The sequence below is a fragment of the Vicugna pacos genome, chromosome 11 (assembly GCF_048564905.1).
Source record: "Vicugna pacos chromosome 11, VicPac4, whole genome shotgun sequence".
In the NCBI taxonomy this organism is placed as follows: Eukaryota; Metazoa; Chordata; class Mammalia; order Artiodactyla; family Camelidae; genus Vicugna; species Vicugna pacos.
The window spans coordinates 68332661-68352392 of record NC_132997.1 but is presented as its reverse complement, the minus strand read 5'-3'; the positions used below and the strand labels follow the sequence as shown (position 1 = coordinate 68352392).

General features: G+C 40.4%; 2 protein-coding genes and 1 long non-coding RNA gene across 3 annotated transcripts in view; 2 read left to right on the top strand and 1 right to left on the bottom strand.

Annotated features, from left to right (window-relative positions):
• Positions 1–2432: 2432 nt before the first annotated feature.
• On the top strand, positions 2433–5670 carry LOC140699357 (uncharacterized). The gene is made up of 2 exons (XR_012077485.1): positions 2433–3831; positions 5455–5670. It is a non-coding gene; the product is annotated as an uncharacterized lncRNA (long non-coding RNA).
• A 1840-nt stretch (positions 5671–7510) lies between these two features.
• Positions 7511–18047, bottom strand: LOC102534773 (interferon-induced protein with tetratricopeptide repeats 5). The gene is made up of 2 exons (XM_072971580.1): positions 17914–18047; positions 7511–10537 (listed from the first exon to the last, which is right to left on the bottom strand). The coding sequence occupies exons 1-2, from the start codon at positions 17916–17918 to the stop codon at positions 9094–9096; spliced, it is 1449 nt and encodes a 482-aa protein (XP_072827681.1). The 5' UTR covers positions 17919–18047; the 3' UTR covers positions 7511–9093.
• Positions 18048–18174: 127 nt separating this feature from the next.
• The window catches only part of LIPA (lipase A, lysosomal acid type), a 124803-nt gene continuing 123245 nt past the window's right edge, over positions 18175–19732 (top strand). Inside the window, exon 1 of the mRNA XM_072971582.1 lies at positions 18175–18215. The gene's annotated coding sequence lies outside the window, so the exon portion shown is untranslated. The remainder of the gene's footprint in view (positions 18216–19732) is intronic.

Below are 19732 nucleotides of genomic sequence, written 5' to 3'. Positions count from 1 at the left end.
GAGTAGAGATAGGGAAGGAGGTGAGGCCCAGAATCAGGGCAGGAGGCAGGAAGAGCAAGAAATGGTTGAGGGTTTTTCCTGCTTTCCTTCTTTGTTTCTTTCTCTTTTTCTCTCAGTCCGCCTCTCATTTCTTTCTTTCCTTCCTTCTTTCTCCTCATCTTCTGTCTCCCTCCTTCAATGCTTTCTCCCTCTCTCATTCTTTAAAAAAAATGGTGACTATATGATATTCAACTTCTAAAGTTACAGATTCTTCTCTGCTGAAACCTTGTCAATAAAGGGTTTTATATACAAATGACCTGTGTGGTTTTCATTTTTGGTGTTGGTTTGGGTTTTATGTTTGTTGTTTGTTTTGGTGAGACTGAAGCATGAGGTTACTGGAGTTAAGGCAGTATGGAAAAGGGAAAGCATGTGAACAGACGTGAAGCTACCTGTAAACTAAATTAATATTCGGTGGAATTGGGGGCTTAGAGCCACCTTCCAAAGTGCATGGCTTGGCGCCTCAAGGCCAACCCTGGGGATATTAAGGGACAGGTGATCCCAGCCTACTTCTGGCTGTTACGTGAGTTGCAGGGACCTCCTCCCTTGCTGTCTTGTGTTGCTCTCCACACTGGGTGAAGGTACTGACTCTGGTTGATGTGTGCATGGGACACACCAAGGACGAGGGACTGGGTGTTCTGGCTTCTAACCGCTTGCTAGTTATTCAACCTCCCAAAGTAAGTTTGCTTCCTTACCGGGGACTTTATTCCAGTCTCTGGTTTCTCACATCCCCCTCTTATGCCGTTCCCTTGGATCGAGCCGCTTGATTTCATAAGCCGTTCTCTCCAGGGGTTTCGGAGTCGCGTTTATTCCTTTTCATACACCCTTCCAGGGAGTTTTGGGAGTCTCTGTGAAAGTGTTGGGTGACCTATGATTGTAGGACGTCTGGACTTCATAGGGTCCTGTGTAGCATTCTCCTACAATCTCTTTAAAGATCGGTCCCATCTTCCCACATCCTTCATTCCAAATTCTAAGACTATTTAGAAAATATTATCTAGTGGTTAAATGCTAGATTCTAGAACCAGACATACAGGGTTTGAATCCTTTCCCTACCTCTTATTAACTGTGTGACCTTGGGCTTACTTAATGTCTCTAAATTCCAGTGTACTCATATGCAAAGGGAAATGGCAAAATGCTTATCTATCGGGATTTTATAAGCTTAACGTATGTAATGCACTTAGCACAGCACCTGGTACATATTATATGTACCATATTATATGTACTGTGAGTTAGCTGTGGTGATTCACGTGTCACTGGAGTCTGTGTATGTGGCTGAACTAGCATCCTCTCCTTCCGGGCTTTGCTCCCGTCTGGTGGTAAGCTGGGGACGTGTATAGAGGAAACCGACCTATAAGCTCACTTCTGAATTCTTGGCTGTTCATCTCGTTCTTTCTTTACCCTCACCTTCTTTTACCCTTGACGGTAGAATGGAAGAAGCTTAGACAGGAATGGCTTTTCCTGAAGGATAGGAAAGGCCAGTGTGTTCAGTGTCTTCAGTGTTCAATCCAAGTGACATCAGTCCATGCTTGTCCTTCAGAGTGTACCCATGAGGCAGGCACCTGTGCGCTTCCATGTGGTGTGGCTTTCCCTAGACTTACACATTTTGCCTTCATTATTTCGTTGCTTACTCTGCCTAGGTGCCCTTAGGAAAGGAGATACTGAGAATTCTAGTTTATCACTTATAGAGGACCCCTAGGTTCAGAGCAGATATGGGAATATATACATGGCATTTCTGTGCATATTTCTGGTAATTGCATCTGTTTTTAAATTCACTTAAAATGAAGTACAGCAAAATGCTTTGTGAAGAAATTTATCTTAGTAAATAAGACACTGCCAGAAAGGGTGAGCGTTTTGTTTCAGGTCAGATAAGGTGTGTATGGCTTGATCACAGGAAAAGAGGAAGCTAAGGTGGAAAGGAAACCACATCTCAACGACCCAGAGAACCTTGGCTAAGAAGAGAATTACTGAGGAACGAGAGGCTGTGGTCCTGGGAGAGAAGTGGGGGAGAGGAGTGGAGGGAGTATTAGAGCAGAAAGTTAGGTGAGAAAAGACTGGACATTAAATATAAATCAGCTGTTTGGTAGGGAGGGAAAGAGGAAGGAAGGTCAGTTTTTGGAAAGCTGTTCCCACCTGCAGTGGGTGCCTGTGGGCTGCTTGTAATGCTGTTTCTTGATGTCTCTAATATAAACTTTTATCTATTAGTTCCCTGCTATGTTAAGTGAGGATTTAATTATTGAATTTAAAGAACTCCTTTTATTCCAGTTCCTCCTAAGTTTTGACAATTATGGCTCAATTTTTAGTTACTTAATTAGTTTTATAATTTATGATAGCATACTGAAAACTTTATTTCTTATTCCATCAAATTTTAACTATGTCTTTTTGACTTCCTTTATGTAAAATAAAGCTTTGTTTTGTTTTTGTTCTCTACCTTTCCCTTAACTTCTTTGTCTTTTCCAACTCAAATACTGTCAAGGTTGATAAGACTTTTGTTTGTTCTGTAACCATAATTACGGATCCAAAGTTGAAAAACCATAAGTGGCGTTTCTATTATGTAAACATGATTTACTCTACAGTCAATTAGAGTCATCTAACTGCATTTCTTTGGCAAGGTGAGTTAATTTGACCTTCAAAAGGAGACACCAAGATACAACTGAACATACAAGAAATTTATTAGGGTAACACCTGTAGGAGGAGATGGAAGGCAGCCGGGAGAGGCAGGGACAGCCACAGGGCTGTGAGGCAAGGCTGACTTCAAGTGCAAGAGAGAAGAAAGAAAAGTTCGGTGGAAGCACCTTAGGCTACAGAGTAGTTTTAAGAAAAATTCGGCAAGGGTGGTGGGAACACTTCAGCCCCAGTCGCCTGTTCTCCTAGTGAGGGCCTGAGTTACATAAGGGCCTGTGAGGCTGGTAGCATAGGTTGAGTGTTGTACCAAACAGTTTCTGAGAGCACCTTCGAGATTTGGGAAAGAGGCACCTTTTCCTTCCTGAAGAGTGAAATTACCCTGAAGGGCAGTTACAACCACTTCAGTGGGTATAGTTTTTGGTTGTCTAGCAGGCAAAAAAAAGAAAAAGAACTTGGGCCTGGTATCATAGAACTTAACTGGCCTACAGCCTGAGTTTATGTAAGCAGTAGGATTTGGACCTATTTTAGAGGTTTTGAGTCAATTGGTAAGTCCAGACTTCAGAGGTGGGGGCAGGATACTATGCAATGCAATTCAGGCAACTTTTATGAGACCTGTTATATATCACATACTATGTTATATGCCAAGAGATTCAAACACAAATTAGATACTCGAGGAATTTAAGATCTCCTGGCTTAAGCCTGTTAGCCTAATTAATTTTACTCTCTTTTTAAATTTTTCATATTGTAGATCAGTGGCTGTCAAACTTTGTCGCACAGTAGTATCACTGGGGAAACTTAAACATCATAATGCCTGGGCTCCACCCTATACCATTACATCAGTTCTGGGGTGGCACCCAGACATCAGTGTTTTCTTTTGTTTTTTTTAATTTCTCAAGTGATTCCAATGTGCAGCCAAGTTTGAGAATCAATGTTGTAGACCCTTACTACTCAAAATGTAGTCAGAAGGACAGCAACTTCATTATTACCTAGAAGCTTTGTTAAAGCACAGAATCTTAGCCTTTGGTGACATCTACAGTCAGAACCTGCCTTTTAACAAGGTTCCCCAGTGATCTGCACACACATTCAACCCTGAGAAGTGCTATGGTAGACCACGTTCCCCGGAGACTTCTCCTGTGTATGAGGCAGCTCTTGTCTGCTGATTACTGGAAACAAGTTAGTTGAAGCAAATCATCTTTTCTGACTCAGTCTGAGTGGTCCTTGAATGTGGGAATGTTCTAAATTGTGTGACGAATGTTGGAGTTACGTACGTTCAGGTAAAAGAACAGGGTGACTACCTACAGTTCATGCTCAGGGTCCAGAGACAGGCCTTGGGGAAGGGGGAAGGAGGGAGAGAGACCTGAACCCGAAAACCCAGTTTGTGAGTGTGAGGGGCTAAAGTGCTCCGTGAGTGCATGCATGTGTGTGTATGCGCGTGTGTGTGTGTGTGTGTGTATGAGAGAGAGACAGAGAAAGAGAGAGAGAGAGAGATCAATGTGTTTATGCAGTGGGCAACTCTGATGGATTCTGAGGAGACATGTGGAATTTTAGGAAGAGATTCAAGGTAACACTGGGTTAGCTCCTTCTGCCTTAGTTGATGTGGCCCCAGAGTTGTGAGTCAGGCTGACATTCTGAGGTAAGAACCTCCCCAAACCTCTGTTTCTACATTATTCTTGCTTATTCTTTCTATTATTTCCCCTAACCTTTTTATTTCAAGAGCTTCCACATAATAGGGTGAGTTGTGTCTAAATTTGGGCTATTAACTTTTACCTAACACATGTATAGTTTCTCTCAGGATTTCTGTTTACGAATGCATCACTTTGGGTGCTATACGTAGGCCCCACCCATAAATATATAGGTCCCACTTCTACAGGTTCTGGTTTGGTACATCTGTAATGGGACCTGGGAATTTGACTTTTAAAAAGCTTCACCGATGGTTCTGATTTAGGGTAAAGTTTATGAACCACTGATGCAATGGAGAGAGAGTGGACTGTAAATTAAGTCAGATCTGGTTTTAAATCCTACCACTTAGTAACTTAGTAGATTCTGTGATTTTGATAGTTTCTTAACTGACTTCTGAGCCTTGCTGTATTCATTGTTAGTGTTCAGACAGTTAAATAAGGTAACACATTCGAAATTTGTAGATACTGACAGGCATATGTAGGATAAGCAAGATTACACTGCATAGCACAGGGAAATATATACAAGATCTTGTGGTAGCTCACAGTGAAAAAGAATGTGACAATGAATATATGTATGTTCATGTATAACTGAAAAATTGTGCTGTACTCTGGAAATTGACACAACATTGTAAACTGACTATAACTCAATTAAAAAAATAAGGTAACATATTAAAGTACCTTATAATATAGTGGATGCAAAGCAGTTGTTTTTATATGGGCTTTTACCATTGCAGGATACACACACACACACACACACACAGGCTGACCACATAGGTAATCTGGTTGTCTTCCAGTGTCTAGGTCACTCCATGCCCTTTTATCATATACTTTTGTCACTTTAAATTCGAACTAGTTCAGTTCAAGGCCTGTAGACCTCACAGCAGCTGGTGAATAAGCTGGTGATGGCTTTTTCAGGGGCTGCATGGTTTCACTGGATATAGGTCACTACTTTAGTCAACACAGCCATCTTTGGCGCTTCATACACTTTCACAAGCCACGATACCTCTGGTCGTTCTACCTGTTTTTGAAATTGTCTGGATTACAGCTGGTAGCAGGTGCTACAATGTGAATATAACCTCTTCCCTTGTTCTGCCTTTCATACACCACCCCCTACTAGGCCGCCCTCCATGATGCTTAGAACAGACCTGAAGGAATGAAGATGAGGAAGCAGAGAACCAGACCGAGAAGATACAGCTCCTGAAATCCCAACAGAAAAAGTTTACTGGGGGCTTCCATAATGACTAGAGCTAGAATGACTAGCTCCTTTTTGAAATACTTTTCCTGCCTCAGAGAAATGTATGGAGTGGGAAAGAAGGCACAATTTGAATTTACATACCTTTTGGTGTTCTTTTCTTGATAATTTCATCCCTGCACCTTGCAGACCATGTGCTTCCAGGGAAGTCAACTTTCTCCTTATTCCTGGCTTGCTGTGTCAGCTATGTCTCAGGCCTAACTAATGAGCGTGGTACTGTCCTCCCTGGCTATGATTTGAAAATGAACATGTAACCTAAGATGGTTCTATCAGACTACAAGCCTGGACTTCTGAGATGGCTGAGGGAGGAGGTAAGCTCTTTTCCACCACACAGAGGTAAGAGTGCACGTGGCAGCCATCTTAGGATCATAAAGGTAGTTTTCTCAGAATAGAGCCAAATTTGATACATCAGCTGAGAAGCAGAGATAGTGATTGTGTCTTGGTCACACTGCTTTGCAAAGATTGCAAAGTTTGCTTGAAAACAAGATTTACTTTTGTTTCTTATGGTTTAAAGACAGCTTAAGTTGGGTTTTCTATTATCTGTTATTTGCAATGCATAGCATCCTATATACAAATATTTCCTCAACAATTTAAAAGAGATATGGGTCATCTGAATTGAAGGGCTGAATGATGCTAAGTGACATACAACACTTTCAAAAGCCAAAATGCTCAGGTATAGGATGTGAAAGGAATGCCTTAAAATGGCATGTGTGGAAGAACATACAAATAAGAAGATAGGAAGTGGATATTATTATTTTGGCTACATTAAGTGTAGTTCATAGAAAAGAAGAATCCTAAAACCTCACTTTAGATATTAAGTTAAACCCTGTGCACAAACCATTAGAAGAGGATAAAGACAATTTGGAGAGAATTCAAAATAACCATGATGGGGAGGAGACTTCAAAATGTCTTATGGGGTGGGTGAAAGAAAATGGCATATTTAACTTAAAGAAGTTTCAGGGGACATAGGGCAATTGTCTTCAAATACTTTAAGATGTGTGTGGTAGACATTTGGTTTTTGGCTACTCAGAATCACTTGACTTCCAATAATAGCCAGGTGTATTTGGCGATTCATTTGTTTCTTCAAATTTATCTGAATTTAGTGCTGCCCCTGGACTATTAAATCAATCAGCCATTGTATTCCCATTTTTGCTTAGGTTGGTTTGAGCTAAGTTTTCTGATCTGCAATCAAGAGTTTTAACTGATACAAAATGTCACCTCTAGAAAGGATTAAATCTTTGAGGTCCCTAAGGACTGACCAAAGTGTGTAAACTACAGGCTAGAAGTCTTCAGTTAAATGGAAGAAACACATTTCTAAGAATAAGGACCATTTAAAGATGAAATTATCATTTAGGAAGATAATTCAAGCTTCAAGTTTTGATGGCTAATTGACAAAAGTGAATTTGGAGGTCTTTTTTAAACCCAAGAGTCTATGAAAGTATTTCTAAATAGTTATAAATTGTAGGAAAGCAAGTACAATTATTGACAAAACTTTAAGTTAATATAAATATTAATTTTAGTTCAGTATTATACAGCTGTATTTTTCATATGCTGATTTTAGTTTCTTAGTATGACTTCTTATATATTTCAGTATTTTAATATCATTTAATTGACTTTAAAATCTAATGTTTAAATACAGAGGTTTATAGTTTTATCTTTGTTTTGATACACAACTGTAATTTTATTGCATGTGAAATCTTTACCTGGGATCATAACCTTAATCATAACATTATTTCCAACAGGAGAAAATGACTTGCTGCAAAATAAAATATTTGCTGCAAAATAGAACATATGCTTCTACTGATAGGTCAGAACTTCAGTCCTAAATTACTGAAATACTTGAATAAAGACTGTTCTTGCTTACTCTTTCTTCTTGGATAAACAAATGAAATGAGCAAAATAAACAGAAACAGCAGGGATGTAAATAAAACAAACATTTAAAAATTTAATTCATGAGATACACTGCAGTATTTATGTTTGAATATGCATAGAAAAAAATATCTGAAAGGATACATATCAAACTGTCAACAGTTTACCTTGGTAGGGTGTATGGAACTGGGGTACAGTGAGGGGAGCACTCTTACTTTTAAATTCATATAGTTCTGTATTATTTGAGATTTTACAATGAGAAATTATTTTTATAAAAATCAAAACCATAATAGAAATTTTTAAAAATAAAAAATAGTAACAAAAAGTAAAAAAAATATGCATATACACAGTAGTTTTAAGAACTACATTGGAGGTAAAGGAGAATTAAATCATATGGCACATTCTTCCACTAATACTGTGGTGGTAAATACAATTGTGTAGTCTATAATCAAAGAAACAACACTGAAGAATCCACTTCTAGCAACATCCCGATTTAAAAAGTCCTCTGGGATAAAAGCCCTTAAGCAGAGATCCTTCAAGGTGGGTATTAAAACTGCAAACAGGGCTTAACTATTCCTAGAGGATCTACAGGAAAACATACCAATCTGAAAACTTCAGACAAAAGGAAAAACTTCACAGAGGTAACTTTGGAATATTAAAAGTTAACCAAAGGCCATAAATTATGGGCAGACCGAAAACTAAATCACTGAAATCTTGGTAATCTAAGGATGTAGGTTAGAGGCATCCGCTTTACCCATTGGTTTATAATTTCTCCCAATTTCTCAATTAGTCTGCTTCTTACCTCAATAATTTTAACCTAAAATACTGCAATTTTAATTGGAAGGAATAAAATCAATTCAATCCAGATTCAGTTTACGTTTATTCTAGTTAAAAGAACTAGAAAAACTTGAGACTAATTATTTTCCATTATTCATTTTTTTCCCTCATCACTACTTCTAGCTACTTAATGAACATTTTGGGAGATAATACTTTGGATTTTTCATCGGTCCCTAAAGTTCTATATTTGAGGAAATTTTTCTCTCATGTTCTAGTTTTTTCTCCTTTTATTGAAGTCATCAAGGATGACAAGCTTTTTATTATGATGTTTTTTTCTTCCAACAAAAAGCATTCTTTAGGTAACTATCAGGTTGATGGTTAAATATCCGCATCAAAGTCAGAACATCTATAACTAGAAGTTTTCATCTTTTGCAAGTTACGTAGTTAAGAGCTTAACTAATATAATTTTACACTCCTGAAAGAGTGTTCCTGACTTAGGTATCAAAGGCTTATGCAGAATTATACTCACTCATAACATGGAAAATTTGACAAAATTTCATCAGAAAATTATTATAAATAGGAGAGATAAGAGATTACAAAGTCACAATGACCATATGATTTTTAAAAGTTACAACAGCTGAAATTTTGCTGTTTCTCAATGGATTACTATAGTTTAATTAAAGAAAAAGCAAAAGATTCATCATAATGTATACAAAGCATGTAGCATGATGCGTGGTACACAAAAAAACATTCAATAAAAGTTAGCTCTATAATGAACAATGGATTAAAACAATAAACAAAAATATAAGAACCCAAAATGGAGAGAGAAGCTTAGATCTAATATCCTAGAGTAAGTATTTAAATGGAAAGTCGAAGCTCACAGAGAGCAGTAAGAAATTCTGCATTTTCTGGATCTATCTTTTGGGCCCTCTCGTAGTACTCAGCAGCTTGCCTCTTTTCTCCCTCCAGCTTGTAAACAAACCCTAGGGCACTTAAACTCTGCACATCTGAAGCATTGTGACCAAGCCTCTTGGTAGCCAGTTTCTTCAGAGCACTTGTCAGTTTGGCACGCAGCGATGACCTGTCTTTGACCTTTAAGGCTTCTAAATAATGGTGGATGGCAGTATTTTCTGATTTACGATGAAATTCCTGAAAGCGGCCATAGTGGTAGTGGATTTGATGTTTGTGGTCATCAGTTATGTTCTCCAGACGAAGAGCTTTCTGAAAAATGTCTTCAGCATTGCTGTACTGGCCTCCCTCAGCATACATGTTGGCCAGGTCTGTGTAGGCAAATGCAAACATAGAGTCTCGCTCCACAGCTGATTTGAAATGAAATATAGCAGATGTAATCAGCTCGTCAACTTTCAGTTTATCCTTTCCTTTAGGTCTGTTGCGAGTGGCCTTCTTGATTTGGATCATTTGTGCCCTATAGCAAAGTCCCATTTGGTGATGCAGGAAAGAAGAGGTTGGTGTTGCCTCCAAGGCCTTTTTCAAAAGTTCAAGAGCTTTGTCCCAGGAATTTTTCCTCCTGTAGAATTTGGCTGCATAACGAAGGACATAAGGCTGGGATGCTATTTGGCCCAGGATTTCTTCAATGTACTTTTCCCCTTCAGCTTCTGCATGTACATCTTGAAGCTTCAGTGCCAGAAAAACCTTAATGTAGGAATTATCTGGATTCAGGGTAACAGCTTTCCTCAGGGGGCCCAGAGAAAAGCTCTTTATAGACCCTTCTCTGTCAGAGTCATCCAGCCGATACACCGTGATGGCATAGCCAATGTTAAATTCTGGATTGTCTGGTTCCGCTTCCAGAGCCTTCTCAAAAGCTGCTTTAGCCTTTTGGTAATACTTTCCTCCAAATTTCAAGAGTGCCCACCCTTTCTCACAGTCAATCTCTGGACGCTCCAACTTGTAGTTAGAAGGACTGGACAATTTCTTACAGACGTTCCCTACTTTGTCTATATAATTCTGAGCTTCTTTAAGCTGGTCCATGTGATAATACACCCAGGCGTAGTTTCCCCAGGTGACCAGACTTCGTACTTCTACTTTGTCTGAGTGCTCTAGCTGTATTATTTCTTCTGCTTGTTTCAAGCACTCTAAGGCATCTTTATTTTGGCCCTTTAGGTGTTTCACATAGGCCAATAGGTTATAAAGAGTGAGTCTGGATTTTGTGGTAAGAAATTCAAGCTGTTGCCCAATTGTATCTTCCACATCAAACAGATCGATGTCTTCCTTAAGTAAATTCCATGTAAAGTGACATTCTAACTCCAACAGAATGGCCTTCAAGGAGTCCTTAGGAATTTCACTGTCAAAGATAAAATCCTTTTTTAATTTTTGAAGAAATAAAGGAAATAATAAATTTTTAAACCTTAGAGTTCTTCTTTAATAAGCAATTTTATCTATTTGATCTAACAGTTAAAGTACTAGGCTACTATAATTTTATACTAGTTTCCTCTGCATACATTTGTGTCCTAGAAATATTTCATTAAAATCACATTATTTGTTCCAAAGCTAATTCTGGAAAGATGACAGCATTTTCTATGGTACAGGGTATCTATTTCCTTTTGGCAGTCACTGATCCACAAGGACCACCTGTTTTTAGAGAGAGGAATTTAAAATATTTTATGTACTAGCCTTGAAAATTAACTATAATAGATGTGCACACAGTTAATAAGTAACATAAAAAATCATTTCTGTATTGTGAGTAGTAAAAGGAAAGAGGTGAGAAATAAGAAGTAGTAGTACAGGAGACAGAGAAGCCACATGAATATATAATTTTTGCAGAGAAAGAAACCCCACCGAGAAAAAAAACATAGATCAGATAGGAACAAATATACCGAGAGATGAGAAGTATACATTTGATATATATATAAAGAGAATAACAAAGATTTAGAGAAAATGGGGAAAAGGTAAAAGGAAGCTTAGTAGGTTTTGATTTAAGTGTCGCATCCTTCTGACCTTTAGAGTTGTGGGCAAAAATAAAGGCTAACACCTATCATTAACTTCTCAATGCCCTTAACAGTCACTTCACAAATACTTGTTCAACTTCCTTTGTGCCAGACACAGTGCAACCTTGATAGGGCCCATTGGAAACACTGTCTCTAAAACTAGGAAGATAAAGGAGGAAGAAAGGGATAGGAAATATTTATTCACTACTGGGAGGCTCTTATGTGCCAGATCTTCAGAATAACCCTGGGGATGTAACTGTGAACAAGACACAGCCCTGCTTATATACATCTTATAAGTAAACAGTTACAACTCAGCATTCCAATAAAGTTCCACGGAAGTGACTTGGGAAGGGTAGATAGTACAGTGTTGTGGACATCTGTGGCTTTCACTTGGTGGAACAACATCTGCCCCTACTCTCAGTCCATGTGATTTGAGACAGGCTCTCTACCCTTTCCTCCAGTGTGTAGGAAGGCACACAATATTCCAGCCATTCCCTGGTCCCAGTGATCTTTAGTCAAAGAGAATTCAATTAAAATATAATTTTGCTGAAGTGGGGCTTTGCTGGAAGTATCTCTCTTCTAAAAATTTTAAGCTGGTAGGATATAACCTGGAGTTGCTGGTGACTATCTTTCCAGACTTTTGAGGAGAGCTTGCCTGAGAAAGAATCAAACAAAGAGGAAAGCAGAGCTTAGGAAGAAAGACAGATTGCTTGAGATATTGTCTAAATACCAGGATCCAAGTATTGCCTGGAACACCTTGTCCATCTCTGGACTCCTATTTTCTTAAGGAAATAATCTCTCCCTCTCTTTTTGCTTAAGCTAGTTTGAATTGGGTTTCTACTGTCTACAACTGACAAAATGCTGACTAATATATCTAGTTTTGTTTGTTTCATGGATGGTAGTGGTAAGGTAGTTAGGAAAGACTTTCTAAATCTACTGTTGGGAATAATTAAGGGTCTCAATGTCGCAGAAAAAATTTACAGAAAAAATTACTTAAGGCTTCTCTCAAAGAGGGAAATGCTCTAATTCGGGGATGTACAGTGTACAATGTGTGTGTATTTCCCTTTCTGCTGCACACAGGACCCTCCCCTTCTATGTATGCCTATACACATGTATGTGTGCGTATATATATATATGTTTATGGGGACTATAGAAATATTTCTATCAATAAACATTTATGGATCATCTCATGTCATACATGTGCGGTCATATGCTACCTGTAGTGAATATAATACTGAGCAAGATAGAAAAAGGACTTTCTTCATGGTAATTCTAATATAGGAGAAGAGAGAACAAAAGGAGCTGACAGAAAATAAACATGTAGGTAAATCAAAGGACAACATAATTCCAGATAGTAGTAAGTATTAAAAAAATAAAAAAAGAGTAATGAGATTAAGTGATGGTGGTGATTGGGGTGGGGTCCTTTAGTTATGAATGTTAAGGAATAGCCCTTGTAGAAAGGGGCAGTTGAATTCATTCAACAATGAAAAGAAGGCTGTCATAAAAGATCGGAGGGCAGAATGCTCTAAGCCAGTGCTTCTTAACCAGGGTGATTTTGCCCCACAGGGGACATCTGGTAATGTCTGGAGACAATTTTGGTTGTCACTACTGGAGAAATGCTCCTAACATCTACTGGGCCAAGGCCAGGGATGCTACTAAATATACCAACAAAAAGAATCATCCAGCCCCAAATGTCAATAATGCTGAGGCTGAAATGTCAGTATGTCAGTAATGCTGATTTGGGCTGAGGGGCCAGCGAGTACAGAGGCCCTGACAAAGGCAAAGTTGGAGTGTTCCCAGGGAACAGAAGCAAGGAAAGTGTGGCAGAAGCATAGTAAATAAAAAGGGGAGTAGCGGGAGACGAGGCACAGCAGTAGGCGGGGACAGATGATGCAGTTTGGTAGGCCATGGTAAGGAATATAAATTTTACTCTAATTGCAATGGAAAACTACTAGAGGAAGATTTTTTAAGGAGGGAAATGGTAATGTTAGATCTTGGTTTAAAAAATCCCTCTGGCTGATCTGTAGAGAATAGAAGATAGGAGGTCAAGAGAGGAAACTGAGAATTGGTGGGAAAGCTATTTATTTTTAAAATATTTATTGAGAACCTACTATATGCAGAGCACTGTTCTAAGTGTTGGGAATACAGTAGTGAACAAAAAGGGAAAAAAAAATCCTGACTTCATGTAGCTTACATTCTAACATGGCTGGACTGTAGGATATGCCAAAAAGGATCAAAAAACATGAAAAAACAGAGTATGTGAGATTATAATAAGTGCTAAGGAGGAAAAGTAAGCAGGGAAATGAGAGGCTAGTGGGGGTCTGGGAAGTAGTTTATAAATTTAAAGAGCAAGGCCAGAGCAAATCTCCCTGACAGAGATATGAAGGCAGCAGCTGTCAGTAGCAATCCAGAATTCCTTCAGAGGAATCCAGAGAAAGATGATGCAAGCTTACACTCATGTTGTAGCAGAGGTTTAGTGAGGATAGGATGGTTATATTTCAAAGGCAGATCTGACGGGTCTTTCTGATGGATTGGGTTACAGGGAGGGCCATGAGGGAAAGAGGGAATCAAGGATGATGCCTATGCTTTTGATCTTAGGAACTAAGTGGGTAAATGTTAATTCTGAGATATCTATTAGACACTCAGGTGAAGATGTCAAGTATGAAGTCGGATATTAATGAAGAAAATTCTGGAGATGAGTAATGAAGTTAAAACTAAGGACATAAAATTGAGAGTCATCAGCATGCAAATGAATTTTAGAACCATCAGATCTAAAATGAAATTACCTAAGGAGTGAGCACAGACAGATAAAAAACAGGTATTTCAGGTCAAGCAGAGTAGAAAGACCACAAAACGAGGCCAAGAAAGAATAATCAGTAGGGGAGCAGGTAAACCAGGAGACCCGGTAGACACTAGCCACACATGGCCACTGATCACTTGAAATGTGGCTAGTATAACCAAGGAACTGAATTTTATACTTTATTTACTTTTAAGTCATTTAAATAGTCACATATGACTAGTGGTTACTATAATGGGACAGGACAGTTGGAGACACTAGGCCTACGGAGTTTAGTGGATAAAGAAGCCTCAAGAACAACAAGTTAGATCTCTCCTTTAACTTGAAGCTTTTGCTATTTTTTTCAAGGTGAAGAGCTAAATTAAAGGACAAACAAGGATATGTTTAAGAAAACAACTACAGATTCAGCTCATTAGTATTAATGTTACATTTCAATAATATACTATCTAGAATCAGATGAGAACTCAAAAAACCAAACCAAACCAAACCAAACCAAATCCAGCCCACAAAAAGCTAAGGCTACCATTCACTGATAGTTTACTACATGCCAGGCAGTGTGCCAAGCACTTTATACAAATTACATTTACTTTTTAGAACAATCTGTTATTATTTTCACAATTTTATGGATTAAATTACATGCCCAGGGTTACTGTGCTATAAAGTGGTTGAGCATAGATTCAAACCTAGTTCTGCCTGACTCAAACAAAAGCTATGCCTTTCAACTGTAATACTATACCAACTCTTTAACATAAAAATGGGAGGGTTTTTTTTTTCAGAACAGTTTGCTTTAAAATAAAAATAGGATATACCTAATTACATAAAAATCACTTTGCCTGGGAAGGCCCTAAAAGGAAAATATGAAGGGATTTTAGGACAGCTTAAAGAGCAGGTAAGAGGTCTGTGTGACTGCCCATTGGAAAGACATGCCACATATTTAAAGGTCTCAGGTTAAGAAAACAATGGTTTCAAATATGAGCCCTCAATCTAAAGTCACAGGATTCTACACTGTTTTGAGATGGAGCTCCTTTTCACTAGGACATGCTGCAGAGCAGCAGAGAGATTTATTTATTTAAGGATTAATGATTCTTTCAAATAACAAAAGAGCTGGGTAAAAAATGTATTATAAAGGAAGGGCAAAAATCTTAGTTATCAAACATACAATTATCATCATTATTAATATAAGGGAATTAAAATACCTTTCCCCATAATCCAGTGAAAGACTTTCTGATGTATATGCTGATAATCTTTCAAGGTATTTCCTCTGTCTCTGATCTCTCCCCTGAATTCCAGACTTAACCTAATTTTTAGTTTACAACTTCAATTGTAAGTTCAGCTGGCATCTCAAATAAATATATCCAATACAGAAATCTGGGTTCCTTAAGCCTGTCCCCCTCCCACCCCCCAGTCTCCCCCAGCTTGTTTGGTACCTCTTAGTTCCACAAGTCAAATAACCTAGGCGTAATCTCCTTTCCTTCACTCAATCCCGCATCCAATCCAGTATGAAGTCCTGTTAATTCTACAACCCAAATGTATCTCAAATCCATCCACTTTTCTCCATTTTCACTGCTATTTTCCTGATCTAAACCACTATTACCTTTCCTTTGAGCTTGGGCAAAAATCTGGTCTCCCTGTTTCCACTTTTTGTCCCATATAGTATTAGTAAACCTCTGAAAATAAAAACCAGATTACATCAGTCCCCTGGTTTAAAATCTCCCGATAGCTTCCCAATACCCTTAGATTGTATGCTAGCCTTTGCCATGTCTTACAAGTCCCTGAAGGAGCTGGACTCTTCTAATCATCCAGCCTTCTCTCATCGTACTCTCCTCCTCATTCACTGTGTTTTAGACATACTGACCTTCTTCCTATCTTGAATATATCGAGTTCAAAGAGTTTTACACTTGCTGTTTTTACTCTACTTGGAATGCTCTGCTCCTAAAACTTTGTATGACTAGCTCTTTCCTTTAACCCAGCTCAAATATTCCCCACTCAAGAAGCCACCTGTGGCAGTTATCTAAAATAACCCCCTCTATTCTAGGTCACTCTCTTAGCCCATTACATTATTTTATTTTCCTTATAGCTCTTACCAATTTCTCAGTTATGTTGATTATACACTCATTTAACTATTGGTTGTCTATTTCCCCCATTTAAATGACGACAGGGACTTTGTTCTGCTTTTATTTTTTCACCTCTGTGTGCCCAGAATCTATTATTTCAGGCATTTAATAGAAGCTCAATAATAAATATGTGTTAAGTGAATGAATGAATGAATGAATGAATGCCCTTCCGTACTGATAGCTTCTGGCATTTCCAGCCCAGAGGCATAGGCCTAGCATTTAAAAAAAGCACCTGAATTTTGGATGAGGGAATTCCTGCTAGTTCTTCCCATCCTGCTAATGGCTCCAAATTTTCTCCCACTTCAGTCTTCCCTATCCTATTTGTTTCTGGCATGCTCTCTCTCTGGCTCCATGTTTAGATTTTGAAATTAAGTTTTGGACTGTTTCCTATGTTGCTGACTGGGAAACATGGGATGACTGTCCCTTGGCAGCTGTTCCCTTTTGTGTAAATGCACCAAAACCACAGGCAAGACATGCAATGCCCTTAACAGCCTGCCCAGATCCACTACACCCGTGAACAAGACCGGCTTACCAGCCCTCTGCTCCTGGAGTAAAATGAACATCTGCCTCTGCCGTAGAGCAATGAGGAGGGAGGGCTGCCTCAGGCATCACGAATGTGGTTGGGAGATCTCAAAGTGCTTGCACACACCCTGTGGAATTTATGCACAACTAGACACTATGAGAAGTTTTACTTTTTACACATTGTCTCTAGGAAGCTGAAAGAGAGAGGCTATTGTGTCTGCAGAGACAACATTTATCTCTAAGTAATTTTACTTAATTATTATTATTTTTTTGCCAAGAAGGAGCAGTCTTTCATTGTCCTTGGGAGACAGTTATTGGCCAATAGGGTCCACCCCTCTTTCAGCCCATCCTGCATCCACATACAGAGCACCTGCCTCTTCCTCCTTGTTTCTTCTCTTCCTGAGACCTCCCACCTCCCTCCCTTCCTACAAATGTTAGAAGTGAGGCATTAACGTTTTTTTTTAAACTTAGGATAGTGAACGTTTGCAAATGTTATGTGCTAGGCAGTCAAAGAACCCTTTCCACAGTCCTAAGAGATAGATGCCATCAATTTTTACGGATAAGAAACAGACTCACCGAGTTTAAGCAACTTTGCTTTGGGTCATCCAATTAGTAGTAGGTGGTCAGAATCAGGATTTAGAACAAAGGGCCTTATGGGCTTCAGGAGCCCAAGATCCGAACCCCCCACTCTAACTTCCTAAATGCGGACAGTTCGCTAACCACGTGCCGGGCGGGGGGCAGATAAAATAGGGGAGCCAAGCCCCCCCATTCCCAAACCAGTAAGGGAGACAGAGAAAGAAGGCTCCTAACACGGCGGATGGGGCGGAACCAGAACAATCTGTCCACGTACAAAGGAGGGACGAGACCAGACCCAGGCATGAGAAAGGCAAAATGGCAGGAGCAGGCGTGTGTGACGCGGGGGCTGCGGCTGCGGAGACCCGGCCACGCAGGGGCCGCCCGCACCGACCCCGGGGGCGGCGGCCCCAGGAGCCCCAGGGAGGTGACAGGCCCGCGGGGCGCGTCGCCCGGCCTGCCGGCCCGACAGTCCCGACCTTCGACACCGGGAGGATCGGGACCCACCGGAAGGGTCCCCTCGGCCTCCCTCCTCGACAGACCCGCCTCCGGCCACCCCGCACCCGGGCGCGGCTCCCAGGGAGCGTCCTCCAAAGCGGACGCCGGGCGGCAGGGCTCCAGGGGCTCGGCCCCTCCAAGGGCCGCAGCGCCGCGGAGGAAACAGAACAGCGGAGACACGCGGGTCTGAAACAAAGGCCACAGGGAGCTGGGGAGGAGAAGCCCTTACCTCATGACTGCTGGGCTCTGCGGGCCGTCCTGCGAAGCGCGGGTCCCCTCAGGCTTTCTCCTCAGCACCCGGCTCCTGCGCGGCTGAGCGAAGGCGCGCGTGCGCGTGCGCGCGCGCGCGGGGTCCGCAGCGCTACGGCCGCGCGCAGGCGGTTGTCTTTGTTAAAGGCAGGGCCTCCGCGGGAAAAGGAAACTGGAAAGTGAATCTGATCTCTGACTAGGCGGAGTCCAGCTTCAGCAAACAGAAACTTCTGGAAGAGTTGAGTGAGCCCCGGCCGGCGGGCTGAGGAGCCACGGCAAGAGGTTTGCACCCCGCGGGGGGTCGTTCAGGGTGGAATTTGTAGCTGGGCCTCGGGACTTAAGTCTCCACCCGCACTTGCTTCGCCGAGTCCCCGTGCCTCTCCATTAACTTTTTTTGGTTGTTGCTGTTGATTTACATTTTAATTAAGATGACAGGAGATTGTTCAGCGTTATTTTTATTGGGTGGCAGTGATGCTCTTTCCAGCCTTCTGCATCCTAAGTTGAAGTCTGGATTCAACAAACACAAATGCAATGCCGTGCGCTTGTGCCATAATTTCCAATGAGTAAATCTAGAGAAATTTGGGGTTCAGAATGTATATACATTGAAAATTGATAGCTATTGCCAAATAGCTTTGCAGAGAGCTGTGTACACTCCCACGCACAATTATATGAAAGTGCCCTCGCCAACCGTGCTTCCTGTAATAAGATCCCAATAAAGACGGGGTGGTATTAGGAGTCTAAGCAGAAAATGTCAAATGCCCATACACTAAAATTTTGGTCCCCGTCGAGTTCAATCATTCACTCAACAAGTTTTATTAAAAACTGCTGAGAGCGAGACGTTGTTCAAGGCCCTACCAACGTAACGATGAATAAAACAGACAAGGGACAGTCCCTACCTCCTCACAGTCTTCTGCATTTTGTCTCTGGTTATGCAGAGAGAGTCAATTCTCAAACTTTGAGAAAAAGTGCTCATCATCAAAAAGCTGAAGAGACACCGGCTATCACTTTTCACCATCCTAGTGACTTTGCCTGTTAAATGAATGGACAGCGATGTACAGTTTTGTTTGTTTGTTTTTTTATTGTGTGGCCATTAGTTTAAAAAACGCTGACTGGTTTATCATTCAGTTTTGCCAGAGCTGTAGTGAGTTGTGCATTTGTGATTTTATTACTCTTATTTGTTTGGAGTTAACATCTAGTGTGGGCGATAAAGAACAAATAAAACTTGAGATGTCAGACAGTGCTGTGGAGAAAAAGCAGAGAGATGGTTGGAGTGCAGGGTGATTTGCTATCATAAAGATGTTGGTGAGGGAAGGTTTCAGGGAGAAAGTGGCGATTGAGCAAAGATCTGAAGGGGCTGAAGGAGTAAACACTGTGGATATGGGGCTAGGAAAGAGCATTCCAGGCAGGGGAAACAGTAAGTGCAAAGGCCTGGTGGTGGCAGCATACTTGGCATACACAGATGCAGTTGGAGTGGAAAGAGCAGAGGAAAAGTCATAAGAAATGAAGTCGTAAAGGCGATGCAGATGTGGCGGGCCTGTTGGCTATTGTAATGTTTAAGGAGGAAGCCACATTTTAGAAAAAGTACTGAACAGTTTATATGAAGGTAGAAAAATAAGCCCAGAATTTCTTCCTTTCCATGGATGTAGAAAAATTTAATAGCGCTCCAATGTTTGAAAAAATTTCTAGTGTGTTGATCATGTTTTTTTCTTTCTTGTTCCAACTTACTTCCTTCCCTTTCTTTTAGCTACATCTGGGCCAGGAGATAGTCTTTGATCATTAATGTTTAAATGGACAGCAAC